This window comes from Natrix helvetica (genome assembly GCF_964273705.1).
Source record: "Natrix helvetica genome assembly, chromosome: 1".
NCBI lineage: Eukaryota > Metazoa > Chordata > Lepidosauria > Squamata > Natricidae > Natrix > Natrix helvetica.
The window spans coordinates 365,328,691-365,349,278 of NC_138548.1; the positions used below are offsets into that span (position 1 = coordinate 365,328,691).

A 20,588-nucleotide genomic window follows, 5' to 3' on the forward strand; every position below is an offset into this window, starting at 1 on the left:
TTGTCAAGATCCTTCTGTATCTTAAGCCTATCTTCTTATGAATTGTAATAATTGATGTTGTGTTTTTATACCTCCTCCGTGCGATATGCGATTTGTGTTATGTATTTTTATTGTACGCCGCCCCGAGTCCCTTCGAGGAGAAGGAGCGGCATATAAGTCTAATAATAATAATAATAATAATAATAATAATAATAATAATAATAATAATAATAATAATAATTCATTTCACTAGACTAGATAAACAAAGTTGGAAGGGACATTATAGGTAATCTAATCAAACCCCCCCCCCCCAGCCCAAGCAGGAGACCCTACAACAGATGGCAGTCTAGGCTCTTCTTGAAAGCTTCCAGTGATGAAGCTGCCGCAACCTCTGAAGGCAAACTGTTCCACTGTCAATTATTCTCACTGTTAGAAAATTTCTCCTTATTTCTAGGTTGAAATCTAGGTTGGTTAGTCATACCCAAATCCTGCAACCATTCTACAAATGTTTGATCACCTTTGTTGCTCTTCTCTGAACTTTTTCCAAAGTCTCAACACCTTTTTTGTAGTGTGGTGACCAAACTTGGAGTATTCCAGGTGTGGACTTACTAAAGCTTTATAATGTGGTACTAATACTTCACGAGGTTTCTTTTTCAAACATTTTTTTATTTTTTAAATAAAAACAAATTAAAATAATCCTCCATTACAAAGTTGTAGAAAGTATGTCAATTGGTTACACAGAGTTTTTGTGCATCCCTTCCACCGTCATCATCTCTAATTCATATCAAATTATCAACTTTACATCACATATATTTATATATAATTGTTATCATCATACCTCATCCTTCATATAACTATAGTTGTTTTAATGCCCCTTTATAACAAACATTCCAAAATTTAAAACAAAACCACATCGTGGCATTCCCTTATCTATTTTCAATATCATTCAATCACATTATTCCTTTATAACACATTCAAAATAAAAAATCAATTATGTTTAATAACAAAGTTTTTAAACCTCTTTTCTTAATCATTGTTTACAACTTTTATTCAATTTCCCTTTTATCCTGTCAATACAAATTATTGCATTATCATCATTATCAGTCATTTATTTAGCAATAGTTTGACTAAGTTTAACTAACCTTTCCCCCTTTTTTCATCATTTAAAATTTTTACCAAATTTCCTCTTATCAAACCAATACATATATATCTACATTGTTATCCTTATCAATTATTTATCTAACTTTATCCATTAACACTACATTTTTAACATAATTCTCTAATTTTAACAAAAATTTTAAACCTTTTCTTAATCATTGTTTGCAATTTATATCCAATTTTCCCTTTTATCATGTCAATACAAATTATTACATTATTATCATTATCAGTCATTTAGTTTAACTATGTTTAACTTACTTTTTCTCCTTTTTTCACCATTTAAAAATTTATACCAAATTTCCTCTTATCAAACCAATACATATGTATACATTGTTATCATTATCAATTATTTACCTAACTTTATCTTTATGACTACATTTTTAGCATAATGCTCTGATTTTAACTAAATTTGACTAGTTTTTTATTGTTAGTTTTCATATCTCAACCTGTGTCTTTCCAGTAATAGTGTAGTCCTATTTCTTTTGCCATTTGTGGAATTGATCTTCTGGTTATTTCCTTAATCAAATTTGTTTGGACTTCTCTTCGCAACTTGTTGCTTATTACATATCTTATAAAATCTCGAAACCCTCCATCAGCTTCCTTAACCAGTTTATCTTTGGTTATCAGTAGTGTTTTGGTCAAAATTTCTCTCCTTAAATCCATCCATTCTTCTCTTTTTCCTTTTCTATACCATGAAATCTGTAGTGAAGCACCTTTCCATCTACCTTCCCTTTCCTTGTTCCACTCTTTCCATCTCCAACCACACTCAGTTCACTGTCAATATCCATGATTATCTTGCCTCTTTGTTCATTTTCCCCCTGGGTTTTTAGGACTCCAGCCTCCACTTTTTCCATTTGCTGAATATCTTCCATTTTTCCATCAGGTTTTACCACATTAAAATTTATATCTTCAATATTTTCCAATCTCTTCTCAATTCTCTCTGTTGTTTCTAATAATGTTTGAATTCCCAACATAATCTGTTGTAATGTTATGGTTTCTTTTTGAAGCCGTGTCATCCTTGCAATTAATAAACACTGCCACTCTAGTTTAAAAACAAATCTTTGTTTTCACTTCTTTCCAGCTAGCAACAAGCATCCAGAGAGCACCTGCGTAAACAATCCATGCCCTTCTTTATAAACAAGCTGAAGCCTTTGAAGTTCATGGTCAAAATGATCAAAGGGAACAAAGAAAAAGCAATGTTTCCAGGTCTCAACCTCCAACCTCCAAGTGGCAGTGTACTTTCTTTTCCCTCTAATGTTGCTACCCTTTTTATACACCTCTTAAATCTTCTTTATGTTTCAGGCTTTGGAAGAAATAAACTTCTTAAATGAAACCAAATAAAAAGAAAAAATCCATCCTAACCAATATTGTAGAAGTAAAGGAAATAATTTAATCCATAGATAAAAAAAGAAATAGAAGAAAATCTGAAACTTTCACTTTAAAAAGTAAAAAAATATTCACAAAACTTCCATCGATAGAAAAAATAAAATTTAAAAAAAGATAACACACTGTCCAAGAATGCTTAATTCCGCTGCTTTTTTCCTTTTCTTTATCAATTTAATTTAACTTCAATCTTTTTTGGGTAGTCTTTTATAAAAATGAAATTTCCTCACCAGATGGACACACTTTCTCTTTCCGCTTTTCCTTCCGTTGTGGAGCTGTCCTGACTTCAAGCAGCTTGAGGCTGTGCTTTTTGTCGCCAGCTAGAAGAGATTCTCTTGGCTCAATCAGGGACTTTGTGATGTCTCTAAGATCAGCAAGACGTACTCTTCCCTGTTACTGTCTCTTCGGGACGGTTTAGGTCCAGATGGACCGTCCAGGGGCAAAAGTATCGACTACGATCTCGGAGCCCCGAGATCGCACATTGTATCGTCATGATGTCATCTCCTTACTCAATACTTCACGAGGTTTTGATTCTATTTCGGTCTGTACATATAAATATTTGGGAGAGACTTTCACTTGCACAAGTTTGGTACTTGCAACCAAACCGGTGCACACACATATGGAAAAAAATAGCTTAAATACTTTGCTAAGTTTAAAGGGCAGTGTTTTCAACACAACTAAAGCTAACATTAATATACACACATATATTTTCTCTTGCTCTGCTTGCATTCACCAGATCTTCACAAAGCCAGGAGGCTGATCCCAGACTCGCTTCAGATGTTGATTCTGCCTAAATAAAGCAGCTTGTGATCAAGCCAAGGTTGTGAGGTTTTGGAGAAATAATTGAGAAGACAATTGTTCAACAGATTTTTTTGAGCAACAAATTAACTGAATATGTAATAACTTTGGAATTTAAAAATCTATCCTGAGAACTTTCCATACATTTATTGAGTTGCTCCTATGGCGATCCTCTGAGAGAAGGAAGACTGTTTCACCAGGTTTTTCCACGGATGTCATTCTTTTTACACTCCATATCTTTAGATGGAGTGGATCTTATTACACAAATTAAGGAAACTTAAGTCCCTAAAGGGATCTCCGTTCCTGTTGTGGGTCAATTAATAAGGGAAATGTTGGTGGCTTTCCATAGGATATTTTTCTGCCCAATGTGGATTATTTCTTAAGAAACATTCTTTTTTCATAAAAACTCATTCTGCATTCCATACATTTCTATTTCCCTCCTGTGTGGATTCTCTTATGGGAAGTAAGGTGACTTTTCCATCTGAAGCTCTTCCCATACTCCAGGCTTTTATAAGTTTTCCCTTGTGTGGGTCCTTTTATGGTAAGTGAGAGAGCTATTGGTAGTGTAAGCCTTTCCACAGTCTAGGCATTTATAAGGCTTTTCTCCTGTGTGGATCCGTTTATGAGAAGTAAGACCACTTTTTGAAGTGAAGCTTTTTCCACACTCCGTGCATTTATAGGGTTTGTCTCCTGTGTGGACTCGTTGATGGGAAGCAAGGGTACCGCTTTGCCTGAAGCCCTTCCCACAGTCTAGGCATTTATAGGGCTTTTCTCCTGTGTGGATCAGTTTATGAATATTAAGAGCACCCTTTCCCTGAAAGCTCTTCCCACACTCCATGCATTTAAAGGGTTTTTCTCCAGTATGTATCCTTTTATGCGTAGTAAGGGAATTCTTCAGAATGAACCCTTTCCCACAATCCACACATTTATAAGGTTTTTCCCCTGTATGGACCCTTCTATGGTACATCAGGTAATTATTACTTTTGAAGCTCTTCCCACATTCTATGCATTTAAAGGGTTTTTCTTCAGTATGTACCCTTTTATGGGAAGTAAGGTAATTCTTCCTACTGAAGCTTTGTCCACAATCCACACATTTATAAGGTTTTTCCTCAGAATGGATCCTTTTGTGGGACATCAGGTAACTACTACTGCTGAAGCTCTTCCCACACTGTATGCATTTAAAGGGTTTTTCTCCAGTATGCATCCTTTTATGGAGAGTAAGGGAAAACTTCACACTGAACCTTTTACCACAATCCACACATTTATAAGGTTTCCCCCCTGTATGGATCCTTTCGTGCGATTTCAGACACTCTCTGTTCGTGAAGCTCTTCCCACACTCTAGGCATGTATAAGATTTCTCTCCCATGTGGAGCTTTTTATGGAGGTTCAGATAAGCTCTCGTTTTATAGCTCTTTCCACAATCCATGCATTTATAGGGTTTTTCTCCTGTGTGGACCTGTTTATGGGAAACAAGGTAATAACTTTGCCTGAAGCTCTTCCCACAGTCTAGGCATTTATAGGGTTTTTCTCCTGTGTGGATCTGTTTATGAGAAGTAAGAGTACGCTTTACACGGAAGCTCTTTCCACACTCCATGCATTTATAGGGTTTTTCTCCTGTGTGGATCCGTTTATGAGAAATAAGAGCACTCTTTACACGGAAGCTCTTTCCACACTCCATGCATTTATAGGGTTTTTCTCCTGTGTGGATCCGTTTATGAAAAGTAAGAGCACTGCTACCACTGAAGTTCTTTCCACACTCCATGCATTTATAGGGTTTTTCTCCTGTGTGGACCCGTTTATGAGAAGTAAGAGCACTCTTTACACGGAAGCTCTTTCCACACTCCATGCATTTATAGGGTTTTTCTCCTGTGTGGACCCGTTTATGGGAAGCAAGGGAACTGCTTCCCCTGAAGCTCTTTCCACACTCCATGCATTTATAGGGTTTTTCTCCTGTATGTATCTTTTTATGGAACTTAAGGGAATTCTTCATACCAAACCTTTTCCCACAATCCACACATTTATAAGGTTTTCCCCCTGAATGGATCTTTTTGTGGGACATCAGATTACTACTACTTCTGAAGCTCTTCCCACACTGTATGCATTTAAAAGGTTTTTCTCCAGTATGTATCTTTTTATGGGAAATAAGGGAACTCCTCAGAGTGAACCTTTTTCCACAGTCCACACATTTATAAGGTTTTTCCCCTGTATGGATCCTTTTATGGGATTTCAGATAGTATCTATACCTGAAGCTCTTTCCACACTCTAGGCACTTATAGAGCTTCTGTCTGGTGTGGATCTTTTTATGAGAAGTTAAATTACCTTTCCACCCCAAGCTTTTTCCATAGTCCACACCGTTATCGTGCTTCTCCCTTGCCTGGATCATTTTATGTGAAGTAACATTATTACTGCTGGAGCTTTTTCCAGTTTTGTGGTGGTTACTAACATTGGAGTTTGCTTTGAATCTTTTTCTACTTCGACATTTCTCCGTACTTTCTTTGGAATTACGTTGGGTCAGGAAACGATCCTTTTCCACACATTCAAGAATAGATTTTTCTCTCCGATTGTGCTTCTTTTCAAGTTTTTTCCTTCCCCAATTATTTGTAGATGTCTCCTCAGGAATTTCAGTTTTGATTATTTGCAATGGCACCAAATTTGCCTCTTGGTTGTTTCCCTTCTTCTGCACATCAGATGCTTGCGGGGGAAGAAAAATAAATTAGAATAATCTACAACCTCCACTTTGGTGTCCCTATGCACAGATTTGTCTACTACTGGGCATCTGCGGAATATTAGTTATTAACTTAAAATAGTAGCATGGCTGCTCATCTAACCCTCATTCTTTGCAGTTAAAAGAATAAAACATCAGGATCTGGCACACAAATTGTCTCAACTATGAGGCACCCAACTTGCATCCAATAAGACAACATATGTAATTGCAACACAAAGGAAGACAAAATTTGTTGCTATCCTATCCCTGATCATCTTCCCAATAACTCTGCAGTAATGACCCAGGACCCAAAGATGACCACAAGAGTGAATACCAACCCTTGCTGGTCACTACACTGATCTCTTACTTCTAAATGAAACTGCTACTTAGAAGACCATGAATGGAATTAATATAAGAGGAAAAAGAAGAGATGAAATAATATAGATCGAAGTTGTAAATAAAGTATCTAGTGACACTTTGCCATGGTTTAAATTTTCCTCCAGAGGAATCCTTACCTAAAGAGGCCACCATCCTGGACATTTCCAACATGACTTCTTGATACAGGGCTTTCTGGCTGGGATCAAGCAGCAACCATTCTTCACTGTTAAAATGGATGGCCACCTCTCCAAAGGACACAGGACCCTAAAAAAGGAAGAATCCCTGTGAGCAGACAGGACAGAATTTGCAAGATCTCCTTCAATCTGCAAATCCTAAAAGCACAAATGTCTATGGAGATTTTCAGTTATCCACGGTCATGGCTGTCCCAAAAGGTGCTTTTTTGAAGAGGGAACTGGACTTTTTAGTTTTTCTTTGAAGAGACAGAATAACAGAGTTGGAAGAGACGGATTACATCTCTGGATGGATTACACCCCAGGGTTCTGAAGGAACTAGCAGACGAGATCTCAGAACCACTGAATTATATCTTTCAGAGATCCTGGAACACCGGGGAACTACCAGAGGACTGGAAAAGAGCTGATGTGGTTCCCATCTTCAAAAAAGGGAAAAAATAGATCCAGGAAACTACAGATCTATCAGCCTGACCTCAATACCAGGAAAGATTCTGGAAAAGATAATCAAGCAACGAATTTGCGAACACCTAGAGGCAAACAAAGTAATAGCCAAAAGTCAACATGGGTTTGTCAAAAACAGATCATGCCAGACTAATCTTATTGCATTCTTTGACAAAAGTGACAAAATTAGTGGACCAGAGGAATGCCGTCGATATAGTTTACTTGGACTTCAGTAAGGCTTTTGATAAGGTAGACCATAACCTACTACTAGATAAAGTAGAAGAATGTGGGTTAGACAGCATCACCACCAGATGGATTCGTAACTGGCTGACCAACCGCACTCAACGTGTAGTCCTCAATCGAACTGCATCTGCATGGAGGGAAGTATGCAGTGGAGTACCCCAAGGCTCTGTTTTAGGCCCAGTACTCTTCAACATCTTCAATGATTTGGATGAGGGAATAAATGGGGAACTCATCAAATTTGCAGATGACACAAGCTGGCAGGAATAGCCAACACTCCAGAAGACAGGCTTAAGATACAGAAGGATCTTGACAAACTTGAACATTGGGCACTATCTAATAAAATGAAATTCAATGGTGAAAAGAGTCAGGTTCTACATTTAGGCATGAAAAACAAAATGCAAAGGTACAATATAGATGGTACCTTGCTCAACAGTAGTAACTGTGAAAGGGATCTTGGAGTCCTAGTGGACAACCATCTAAATATGAGCCAGCCGTGTGCAGCAGCTGCCAAAAAAGCCAACACAGTTCTAGGCTACATAAACAGGGAGATAGACTCAAGATCACGTGAAGTGTTAATACCACTTTATAAGGCCTTGGTAAGGCCACCCTTGTCGGGTTTTCCTTGCAACTTGCTTTCCAACTCCTTTCACTTCTTCAAAGCATCCCTTCACCAACCTGCTTTCTAGCTCCATCCTCTTCCGCCACTTGCAGAGCAAAAAAAAGAAGATTGTGGGAATACATGTAAAAAAGTTCCATCAGACCTTCCAACTTCGCGAGATCTTTTTTTCCCATGAGAAGTTGGAAGGTCTGATTCAGAGGTGGGTTGCTGCTGGTTAGGTCCGGATTGGCCAAACCAGTAGTAGCGGCAGGGGGAGGGCTCCGCCCACCCACCCAAACGCTTCTACGCATGCGCATAAGCTTCCGTGCAATTGTGGCTGCTCTGGGGTGGGGTGGGGAAGTGAAGTAATTGTGGTTTGCTCTGGGGTGGGAATTGTGGATGCAAAATCCTAACCCCCGCACTCAACCCCACAGCAATCATAATGGAAAATCTTAACCCCCGCCCCATCCCACAGCACTCATTTTTTTACTTATACTTTACTTTTAAAATAATTAGTTGCTCTCTATTCTTTTGTTGTGCATTGTTTTGTTGTGGGTGGTTGAAATCTGCCAATTTTTAAGGATTCAGATTGGCTGGGAAAAGAAGTAATTTAACAAATAAATAAATAACAGTCTCGAAATACTAGAGGAAGCTACGAGGATGCCTAATTCTAAGGTGGTGTCGATTATAAAACACGATTCTTAATCTGTCCTTGGAAAAGATTCGTCATTTTGTGAATCAACCAAAATATATTAATCCTATATATGATATTAAAATAGAGCAAGAAACACAACTACGTGTACAAAATGTAGAATATTATCAATCTACTGTGTCATCTACAAATACCGGATAATGCTGACAACCGAACTGTAACCTCAGAGTATAAATATGACTTCAGCTGTTTTTACGATGATGGTGTGAGTACGACCCTCTCAGTGCAACTGAAACAAGTGTATCACGTAGATTCACAATAGCATTGTTCCAATATCTCAGGGGTTGCCACAAAGAAGAGGGAGTCAAACTATTCTCCAAGGCACCTGAGGGTAGAACAAGAAGCAATGGGTGGAAACTAATCAAGGAGAGAAGCAACTTAGAACTGAGGAGAAACTTCCTGACAGTTAGAACAATTAATCAGTGGAACAACTGGCCTCCAGAAGTTGTGAATTCTCCAACACTGGAAGTTTTTAAGAAGATGTTGGATAGCCATCTGTCTGAAACGGTATAGGGTTTCCTGCCTGGGCAGGGGGTTGGACTAGAAGACCTCCAAGGTCCCTTCCAACTCTGCTATTGTATTGTATTGTAATGTTTAAGAGGTCAAGTTTGGGACTTTTGCTTTATGGACATTAACAAGGCTGAGAATTCTTCAAGAAAAAAAGATATGATAGCTATTTCAGCGAGGGAATATTTAATTGGGGAAGATTTGCTTCAGACCATTTTAGAACGTCTAACAGAACAAACTTTTTTTATGAATACAAATAAATCTGAGAACTTTTTTATAAAAGGAGGCTTGATGGATTCTCCAGAGAAGAAAAAGACTCTGTTCTATGAAGATAATCTGGAGGGAGTGACTTAAATATGGTTTAATTAATTAGGACGGATTTTTTTAAAAAAAATTAAATATATATGTACTGTTAGAAAGCTTTAAGTTAGTTTTGTATTTTTAAAATGAGTATATATGTATACAAAGGTCTGCTGGTTCTTTAAGTAATGCTGAACACTATTTTAAAGTTGTTAAATTGATTCTTGATTCTAAATAAATCTTGATTCTATCCCTCTGTTGATGCAGCCTAGAACTGTGTTGGCTTTTTTGGCAGCTGCTGCACACATCTGGTTCATATTTAAGTGGTTGTCCACTAGGACTCCAAGATCCCTTTCACAGTTACTACTATTGAGCAAGGTACCACCTATACTGTCCCTGTGCATTTTGTTTTTCTTGCCTAAATGTAGAACCTTACTCTTTTCACCATTGAATTTCATTTTGTTAGATAATGCCCAATGATCTAGTAGTCTGTCAATGTTACTTTTGTCACAAGCCTTTGTTCATTGTGAGTTTCCCCATTTCATCTTTACAGGCTCAGGCTATAATTTAAATCCCTCTACTGTATGTTCCATTTGTGGGTTTCATCCCACCAAGTTTCCGCAATGGCAACTATCATATCTGTCTCCATTTACTTGAATTTCTAATTCGCCCTGTTTATTCCTCATACTCTGTGCATTGGTGTATAGACATTTGAGTCCATTTTGATTGACCTTGTGTTTACTGTCTACATAACCTGTGTTATGCCTGACTGCCCCTATTTTCTTGCCACTTGTGTGATTCATGTACATGGTATGGCAATCACTATTGACAGTGGGAGTGATAATCTTACCCGCACAAACATCTGTGTTACATGCACTTATAACCCTACGAATTTTAGATTGCTGGGGACAGAAATGTTCTGTATCAATTAATTCTCTGTCCCCGCTGTTCAGTTTAAATGTTTATCCAGAAAATCTGTGAATTTAATGCCAAGTAACTCAGTCCCTTTCTTGGATGGATGCAAACCATCTCTTTTATACAGTTTTTCACTGGACCAGCTGCAGACATCATGACTAATAAAACCAAAGCCTTCCCTTCTACACTGAATCCCAGCTTCAGGAAGAAGATCTCCAAAGTCCCTTCCAACTCTACTATTGTATTGTATTGTATTGTATTGTATTATTACCACTCCTTTAGCCACACATTAAACTCTGCTACACGCTGGCCCTTCCCTTTTTGTTCTTTATATATTTAAAAATAAACCACTCATAAACAGTCATGAAAATACTAAGGAGGTACTTCCAGGCATCAAGAGGTAGATGATACACGAAGCCATTTCTGCTTCTGTTTTTATCCCTTTCCCCAATGATTGGAAAACAAGATTATACTTACAATAAAGTAGATTTAGCCTAACTATCCATGTGTCCTTTCTGCTTTACTTGGGACAGGCAACATGAACTGCCATATGGGATTTTTTGAAACCAGAATTATACAAGGAATTCCACGCATCTCCAAATCTTTGTTGACAGGTTGGCCTAGTTTGACTGATTGTAAATTTAAATTTCTAATTTCCTTGTTGTACTTTGCTCAGGTTGAATCCCCAAGGAAACTAGAGGTCTCCTACTGCTCCCCCATATAAGCGGCTAACCTCTTCCTTCCTACCTGTGTCAGGAATCTAGCGGCTCTTTCAGCTTCACCAACAGAAGGAGATGATTCAGTGAAGAACGGTGACTCCATTTTGTCCACTGAGGAGAGAAACAGAATGGAAACAGGAAAGGCTTCAACTTCATCTTTTCTAGCTTGAAGGCACAACTTTCTTACCTTTCTTATTGGGTCACCTTCTACTAAGTCAACGACTAAGACCCGAGAAGACACAGAGAACTAAGGATAACTGGAATCTTTCTAGAAAATCTCCAGTCCAGTGGAATAGTCTTCCCTTACCTAGTGAGGTATCCTGATTTTTATTCTTGGGGATCCCCCTGAAAGACAGATCAGGAGAAAGATTTGTGAGATCTGCCCAATTACTCCCTATTCCTGGAAGGACCTCAGAACGTGAAATATAAGCAAAGAAGAGCAGTTAAGAGGACAGGACATAAGAGGATCTGGATTTTATTTTCTGCCCACGAAACCCTTGTGTTCCATCAGTGGCGATGGATGAGACCCAATAGGAGAGTCGCTCCATGTCACTGCGTTTTTTTTGTTTGCCAGCTGTGCTTAAACTCTAAGACATACGGTAGACTGATCTGACTCTTATCACTAAGCTCACTAGGCATGTCCATATTTTTTTCTTCTTTTTTTGTTCGCCTGCCAAGAAGGCAGGAAGGGACACTGCCAGAATGTAATCATTAGCTAGTAAGTTTCGTTTTCATTTTCTTTACAATAAAATGAGTTTCTTAGAATGTATCTCGGGTTTATTTTTCTTAATTGTGAAGTATGCTTCAAGGAAAAACCACGCTTCATCCCTCATTAAATACAATTACCCCAGGGGGGGAACAGGGCTGAATTTTCCACCCTGACACTCCAAAGGAGATACTCTTTGGAAGAACGCAAGACCAATTTAGCCAATGAGGTTCTCTAAGTATCTTAGCACATTATTAATCTCCCAAACCCTATCAGGGACACATTAAAAAACTCAAGCATGTGAAGATCCCTTCGTGCTCCCTAAAAGAAGCTTCTCTGACCTGGAGCCTTTCCTGCTTCTTCTCCTCTGCCAGGATCAGAAGGGATCTTCCAGCCACTGGCAACGCCGGGCAACTGGTCTCCGCTGGCTCGCCAAAGATCCTTCCAGTCTTCCAGGAATCTGAATGTAAATGGAGATCGAGCAGGGGGTTCCTTTTAGGCTTCCTTCTCTCCTCCCCCCTGCCCCATTGTTGCACCCCCCCCCCCCCTGCACAGCCAAGAGCAGTTATGGGCGAGTCCCCCGCTCCCTCCAACCTCACAATCCCCCTCCCTCCCCTGGGGAGCCCCTCTGGCCCCGCCCCCACCAGGTTCCCAGGGAGCAACTCGCAGCCGCAACTACCGAAGTAGAAGAGCATGCGCAGTGGCGTTAAGCAGGCGACAGCCAAGAGCGGCGCCCCCTGGTGGCGCTTAGGGTGCAATCGCGGACGTGGGTCTCTGTCTCTCTCATTCTCCGGAAGGCAGACGACAGAGAGCGAGAGGAGGGAGGGAAAGATGGGGAGCGAGGATGGAGGAGACTCGTCAAAACTTAAAGGAAAACTGACCCGGGAAAAGTATAAAGTAAAAGTGACCTTCCCTTGTCAGACCTGAAGCCAATGAGGAAACTCTGAGCGAAACTCCTTCCTGGCTGGTCCACAGCAAAGGGAACAAAGCGAAGGGAGGAGAGAGGGAGAGAGAGGGAAGGAGGAAGGGAGGAGGGGGGAGGGAGAGAGGGAGGGAGGGGGGAAGGGAGAGAGAGGGAGGGAGGGGGGAAGGGAGAGAGAGAGGGAGGGAAGGAGGGAGGAGGGAGGGGGGAAGGGAGAGAGAGAGGGGGGGAGAGGGAGGGAGGGGGGAGAGAGGGAGGGAGGGGGGAGAGGGAGGGGGATGGAGGGAAGGGGGAAGGGAGGAGAGAGAGAGAGGGAGGGAGAGAGAGGGGGGAGGGAGGGGGGAAGGGAGAGAGAGGGGGAGGGAGGTGGTATCATGGCCCAGGCTCAGAATTCAAACTCTGGGCCGGATTTAAGCACCTGGGGCACTGGACTTGGCCCACGGGCCTTGACATCCCTGCTCTAAAAGGATGTAAATGACCAGATGTCTGCAGCCTTTGGTAAATTAGCTGACCCCTCCCTCTTTGTGGCAGCCCCTCCAATAATGGAATACAGCTATCATGTCCCCCTAGTCCTTCTTTTCTGTAGACTGGCTATACCCAAACCCTGCAACCTTTCTTCATATGTTTTAGTCTCCATTGTCAGGGTTCCGATCAATGCCCTAAGGGATTCTGGGAGTTGAAGTCCACAAGTCTTAAAGTTCCCAAGTTTGGACACCCCTGCCCTAAGGAAAGCAAGAGCCTCAAGCAAAGTTTCAAGCAAAATCCAGATGTTGATTAGGAGTGTTATGTCAGCATGGACCAAGTGAAACCCTGACTTCACTCAATTCTCACCTTGCCTCTGACCCTGTTTCCCCCACCTCCCAAGGTGTGTCATCAGTTAACGAAGCAATTCCACGTGTCGTAGAAGTCACTCCCTCCAGCCATTAACTGGTTTTCTGTGGAGATGGCCTTGACTTCGTCCAGCTAGGATGTGTTTTGTTTGGGCTGGTGTGCAAATTCCTTGATGCAGCTGCAACGCTCGATTCCTCATCCTCCTGCCTATGGCAACTCGGGAGCAGGTCAGGAAAGCTTCACGGGTTGACACCCAGGCCTTTAATCATCCTAGTTGCTCTTCTCTGAACTTTTTCCAAGGTCTCAACATCTTTTTTGCAAAGTGGTGACCAAAACTGGATGCAGGATTCCAGGTGCGGCCTTACCAAGGCTTTATAAAGTGATACTGATACTTCACGTGATTTTGATTCTATGCCTCTGTTCGTGAGTACGTTAAATTTCAATCCCCCAGGGTAGGAGTGGGTTGCTGCCGGTTTTACTACAACCCAGAGCATGTGTACGCTGTTCCCTGTAAATTGTCCTTCACACATGCGCAATTTACAGTGAACTGCGCACATCTACACTAAAAAACAAAATGGCGGTGGCACAGCAGCGATGAGGGAACTGGTCCGGGGCACGGGAGGCCTGGGTCACTGGCGGTTCTGCGGCCCAGGCCTGAATTCCACTACCGTTTTGGGCGAACCGAGTCAAACCGGGAGCAACACACCTCTGCCCCATGGGTTTTGGGATACGTTCTGTGAGTTAGCCCACTTGAGGTATGTTGAATCAAGAATTGTGGCCCAACGAGGCACCCTGTTTAAGGTTACAAACAGACACAAGAGGTTTAATAGAATATCGATAGTAAAACCTTTAATGTAAGTAAGTTCTATTTGGAAAGTCTCAAGGAAAAACATAGGATGGGCTTTCCCCTTTTCCTATCAGCCTCCCAAGCAGGACCACACTGCAGGGGTGTGGTTAATGGGCAGGCACTGGATGGAGCGAGAATCTGCCCCTTTAGGACCAGGGATTGCTCTCCATCTCATCTCCTGGGACTCGAAGGGGGTCCAGGTTCAGCCGAGAGGTCCAAAGGGCAGCTCCAGAGTGACCTTGACAAGATGGAATTATCCCTAATTGACTTAATTAGAGGGTGAATCAAGAGAGGACCCCTCCCTCCCTCCCTCCCTGTAGATCAGTGGTGGGTTGCTAACCGGTTTACTACTGGTTTGCTCACGCTTACGCAAAGCTTCTGCATATGCACAGAAGCGTCCAGGCAGGTGGGTGGAGCCTCCCACCGCCACCACAACGGGTTCGGCCAAACCGGGCCGAACCAGGAGCAACCCACCTCTGCTGTAGATGTTTCATATTAACAAAGAAGACGGGCCTACAATGGGGGTGGCACCAAAGAAGGGAGCCTGGCATCATTTTGCCAGAAACTTTGCAAAATATCGAAAGAAAGAAGGGCAACTCATAAAGGAGGGATGCTCCCTTCCGTTGCCCTCTTCAATTTCCCAAAACTTGGGAGACACCCTAGATCGGGTACTATGTAGTGTTGTGTAGAGCAGTGTTTTTCAACCTTGGCCTACCTGAAGATGCGTGGACTTCAACTCCCAGAATCCCCCAGCCAGCAAAGCTGGCTGGGGAATTCTGGGAGTTGAAGTCCACGCATCTTCAGGAAGGCCAAGGTTGAAAAATACTGGTGTAGAGTGTCTGTGCGCATTCAATTGCATTGCAGGAAAAGCTGCCAAACGGCCTCCAAAACAGAGAATTAGGCTTTTTAAATTCTCTGTTATGGAGCCTCCCCCAGTCACTCAATATTTTTTTATTTAATGGAAGGGAAATAGAAGATACTCACCTGCAGGTGGCTGGATGAGCATTGCTGGAAGGAGAAAATGACCCAATGAGAACTGTTCATGGGCTGGAGCACTGAGGGAGTCCTCCCCCACTTCAACAGCCCATAATAGGTTGCATGATCTTCCCTTAATAGCCCCTCACAGGAGAGAGGTCCCCAAACGAATTTCTCAGAGGGACAAGCAGTCTTGCTATTTGATGCCCCTCTTTGCCATCTGCTCACTAAGCTTCACAAGATGTCTCCCCTAGTTGGTCCCCATCCCTGCAACCTCTCCTCCACCCCCCCCCCGACTCACCTTTCTTGCTCTTCAGGTAGGAGAAGAGCCCCATAGCCAGGAAGGCCACTCCTATCACGGCCCCCACAGCCCCCGTCCAGAGTTTCCTCCTGGCAGAGCTGGAGGAACGGGGCTCTGAGGAAGGAGAAGGAGCTTTACCTGAGCAGGAGGACCAGAGACCCACCATCCCCCAGGAGGAGTGTCCATTCCGGTTCTACCCACAGAAAGCGTCTCTCCCACTTCTCAGGGCAGGATGGCATCCCCAGAGAAGGGGAGGGAGGGAGGAGAGGGGCTTACCCCACTGGACGGTGATGGGGGCTTCCAAGCTGGTGTGCCCCACCTTGCAAGTGTAGACATCCCCCCGCTGGGGCTGGGTCTCCAGCATCACCTGGAGCTGGTAGGTCCAGTCTCCATTCTGGAGCTCCTCCCCATAGGCCACGCCCTCCTTTTCTGGCCGTCCGTTCTTCAGCCACTGGACCTCGATCTCCACGGGGTAAAAGCCCGTCGCGGTGCAGAGGAGGATGGTGTTGGGGGAATCGGGTTCCATCTTGGTGGGGGAGATGGTGACGGTGGGCTTGGCTGGAGGGAAGGAGGGACATGAGAGACACAACAGAGCCCAGAACAGAAGACCAAACGCAGAAACCATTTTAATTTTTAAATGACAGAATAAAGGCAAAATAACAATCTTGGCCGCTGTCTAATAAAAAGAAAGAACGATCAATCCAATTTATATGGTTTCTCATCTCACCTCTGAGCATCAAACAGTTTTAAAAAATAAGAACAATCCTAAATATTACAAAAGTTAAAACGCAGAGCAGCCATGCAAAAATTCAAATCAGTAACGTAACCAAGAGGTCAGCCGCTGCATACCCTTGGCACCTTAGATGTTGGCATAAATAATAGAAGGCCAGCAGGGTTGGATGAAATCCTCTTCTCAGGAGGTGGTGTCATGGCTCAGGCTCAGAATTCAAACTCTGATTCTGAGAAAGTGCTCCAGTTAAAACCAGAATATGTGAGGCTCAGGAGACCAGAAGCCAAGAATCTCACGAGGCTGATCAAACACCTGAACAGCTGCGGCGGTCAGATTAATTTAATTAATTTAATTTATTAAACTTCTAGACCGCCCCCTCTCCCCGAAGGGACTCGGGGCAGTGTACAGGTACAAATTTAAAAAACCATACACTCAATAATATACATACTAAAATTGAATTAAATATCCCCTGTACAAATTTATAAGAATTAAAAAACTTAAACCTTAAAAACAAACCGTAAAATTTAAAAATACAAACTGAGGTGGGAAAGCTGGAATTAGGCCAGGCTGGCTAGATGAAACAGGTGGGTTTTGAGTTTCCGGCGGAAGGAGCGGAGGTCCATAGTCGTTCTAATGTCAGGGGGAAGGTCATTCCAGAGGGTCGGGCCCATCACAGAGAAGGCCCTTCCCCTGGGCGTCGCCCGCTGGCACAGCCTAGTGGACAGCACCCGGAGGAGTCCCTCTCTGTGTGAGCGAATCGGCCGGAGGGATGTATGGGGCAGGATATGATCCCGCAAATAGCTAGGTCCTGTGCCATGGAGCGCTTTAAAGATGATAACCAACACCTTGAAACGCACCCGGAAAGCCACAGGTAGCCAGTGTAGCTCACGCAGGAGAGGTGTTACGTGGGAGTATCTAAAGACTTCCGAAACTACCTGCGCGGCCACATTCTGAACCAACTGCAGCCTTCGGGTGCATCTAAAGGGGAGCCCCATGTAGAGAGTGTTGCAGTACTCTAGCCAGGACGTCACAAGCGCATGAGTGACTGTGCGAAGGGCACTCCGGTTCAATAGATGAAGATGAAGTAAAGCTGTCCAGCTCCTGCACCAGGCAAGTAGAATGAAGAGCACAGCGGAGACCTTCTATACGGCTTCTCGCTAAGCAAGGGACTACTGAAGCCAGATAAAGAAGGCAGCTCTAACCCATGTTCCTCTGTGGGAAACTACCATCTATTACTCAGCTGTTATGTGATATTCCCGAGGATTCTGCCAGTGAAAGTCTGACCTCCAGACTGGCTGACGACAACCTTGACTCGGCTCTTGGAACTTTGGAATGATTTGGGAGTATTTTTATTCACACTTCTCTTAACACCAAACTCGGTTACAGACTCTGTTAAGATAATTACGAAATGTAATACCTGGAGCAGGGAAAGGTTGGACAATGAGTAAGAACACACAGTTATAGCTAATTGGTTGAAGGGAGCTGGCCGTGGCATGAGGAAATATGATTGGTTGCTACGAGAGTAAAGGGGGAGTTTGATACCCCTGGGTTAAACAAAGGGGAGTCTTTGTACACCCCCCCTCCCCAGGGTGGACTGGAATAACTTGTTGCAGCCAACTCGCCGTGGACAACTCACTTTCGGACAACTTGCTGCAGGATAAATTCAATTAAATTATTTAAAATAATTTTTCTAAAAATCATTTTACTTTTTGTCATTTACATTTCATGTTATGTCCCCTTTGGCATTCTTGGTTAATGATTTTGTTCTATCCTTTCTTTGATATTACCGGTAATGTAACTCTTGTCCTGCAGCGAGTTGGCCATGGTAAATTGGCAGTGGTGAGTTGGATGTGATGAGTTGGTCATGACGAGTTGTCAAATATCCTCCCGAGGAAGCCCTTCCCTCCCGGACTCACTTTTCCGGCCAACCACAAGCCCCATCTTGGCCGCCTCGTAGTTGTGTCCGCAGAAGCGATCCACTTCAGCCCTCTTCATCATCAGAATGACCTTGTTTCTGTTCCACTCCTTGGCCTCCAGCTGCCCCAACTCTGTGATGGCCACGTGCTTCCCGAGGTCGCTGTCGAAGCGGACAAACTCCTGCCGGTCGTAGAAGTATCGGTCCAAGTAACGCACCCGCTGCGTCCCATCGAGTGCAAAAAGACAGTCGGTCTTCTCCTGGTACAAGAAATGGACTGCAAGGAGAGGGAGTAGGAAGAGGAGAAGGAGGAAGGCCATCATAATGGAGTCCAGAGACACCTGAGCAGTCTGTGTGCTGTCGCGGCCAAAAGAGCCAACGTGATCTTGGGCTGCATCCACAAAGGGACAATTGAAGGAGCCCAAGAAGGGCTGCACCGGTCAGACTGTGGCTGGAATTGGGTGTCCAGTTTGGTCTCCCCAATGGGAAAAGGAGGCAGAGGGACTGGGAAGGGGCAGGGGAGGCCAGAAGCCTACAACCAGAGGCTGCGGGGAACTGGCTTCTTTTGCCTGAGGGAGGAGGGGAGGATGAGGAGAAAGGAGGAGGGAGGAAGAGGGGAAGGGAAGCAGGAGGAGGAAGAGAGGGAGGGAGGAGGGGGATGAAGGAGGCCATCATAATGGACTGCAGGGTCCATTGCTCCCAGTCACTACATGATCAAGTAATTTTGGAGATTCACCACGGTTAATGCAACAAACTTTGGCGAAACCAGTTCCCGGTTTAATTCAGGGCCCAGAAGGTCCGATTCCAGCCCAGCCACATGGGACGGCTTTCAAGACAGCCTCAGAGTTGCTTCCCCATGACCCCCTTTCCCACTTGGGCCACATCCCAAGAAGAAGGGGTTCACTCAAAGGGGGTATTCAGCCAGTTCTGACAGGTTCTGGAGAAATGGTAGCAGAAAATTTGAGTAGTTCGGAGAACCGGCAAATAGGCTGGGCCCGCCACCTCTGCCTCCCAGCTGATCTTCTTTTGTTGCCCTGAACAGGAGAAGGGAGCTGGAAAGAAGATTAGCGGGGTGGGGAGGGAATGGGGATTGTACTGTATCCTTCCCCTGCCACGCCCCACAAAGTCCCGCCCACAGAACTAGTCGTAACATATTTTGAATCCCACCACTGTGCTCACTCTCTATCCTGGGGGGATGTGGGGTGGAAGGGGGAGGCCGCATAGGCGTTTGGGACTCCTGGGGGATGCTGCGTCTCTCGCCCTTGATCCCTTCCTCAAAGTCACTTGCTTTCTTCCACCACCAGCATCCCAGAACCCTCCCCTCCCCCCACCGAGCCCCCTCCTTACCAGGGAGCTTCTTCCCGCCTTCACTTCCTGGGTTCTGGGCCAGCACCCCCACCAGCAACAGCAGGGGGACCCCAGCATTGCCCATGGATGCTGCCCCACAATTCCCCCCCCCCCGCAAGAGAGGGGGAACCCCGAGGCATTCGATCCCAGAGGTGGAATCAGTGGTCTGAATTGCGGACAGAGGAAGTGCTTTTTTCTCTTAAAATTGGCAGAAGAAGCAGTGGGACCAATGGGACTTCTCCCTTATGCAGTGTCATTGGTCTCCGGGCAGAGTCTCTCTTGATATCGCCCTATGCAGGAGATAGTTCATCCGAGAGAGAGGAGTAGAGAAAGTGGGGATACTTGCAGTCTTTGAGGGGGGGGAGTTCTGTCTTAACGGGATGCCCCCCTGACAGTTCCAGAGGGGATAATCTCTTCCTTTGCTCTCTTCACCCAGCGAGATCTCTTTTTCTCTGTGTGCCCGGAGTAACCAGGCTTACTAGCAGTACAATACAATACAATACAATACAATAGTAGAGTTGGAAAGGACCTTGGAGGTCTTCTAGTCCAACCCCCTGCCTAGGCAGGAAACCCTATACCGTTCCAGACAGATGGGTATCCAACATCTTCTTAAAGACTTCCAGTGTTGTAGTAGTACTGTGTAGTAACTGTGTACTTCCAGTAACTGTGAGGGGAACCAGACAACCCGTTAAATATGAGCCAGCCGTGTGCTGCAGCAGCCAAAAAAGTCAATGCAATCCTAAATTCAATAAAGATCAAGGGAGGTACTAATACCACTCTATCAAGCCTTAGTAAGACCACACCTAGAACATTCCATCCAGTTATGATCACCACACTATAAAAAGACGTGGAGACTCTAGAAAGAGGGCAGAGAAGAGGAACCAAAATGGTTAGGGGACTGGAGACTAAAACATAGGAAGAACGGCTGCAGGTGAGATCTTGCCGAAACAAGAATAAATACATAGAGATATTAATGTACATATTTGGC

At 43.7% G+C, this 20,588-nt stretch overlaps 2 protein-coding genes across 2 annotated transcripts in view; both read right to left on the bottom strand.

Annotated features, from left to right (window-relative positions):
• Nucleotides 1-633: 633 nt before the first annotated feature.
• Nucleotides 634-20,588, bottom strand: part of LOC309384784 (uncharacterized protein) — a 44,194-nt gene continuing 24,239 nt past the window's right edge. The window contains exon 4 of the mRNA XM_081938563.1: nucleotides 634-6,009. Coding sequence (XP_081794689.1) covers nucleotides 3,827-6,009 — 2,183 coding nt within the window. The 3' untranslated portion in view covers nucleotides 634-3,826. The remainder of the gene's footprint in view (nucleotides 6,010-20,588) is intronic.
• LOC309384813 (rano class II histocompatibility antigen, A beta chain-like) lies at nucleotides 14,339-19,768 on the bottom strand. The gene is made up of 6 exons (XM_081938609.1): nucleotides 19,601-19,768; nucleotides 18,255-18,530; nucleotides 15,885-16,166; nucleotides 15,609-15,722; nucleotides 15,317-15,340; nucleotides 14,339-14,570 (listed from the first exon to the last, which is right to left on the bottom strand). Exons 1-6 carry the CDS (start codon nucleotides 19,683-19,685, stop codon nucleotides 14,479-14,481), a joined length of 873 nt encoding a protein of 290 aa, XP_081794735.1. The 5' UTR covers nucleotides 19,686-19,768; the 3' UTR covers nucleotides 14,339-14,478.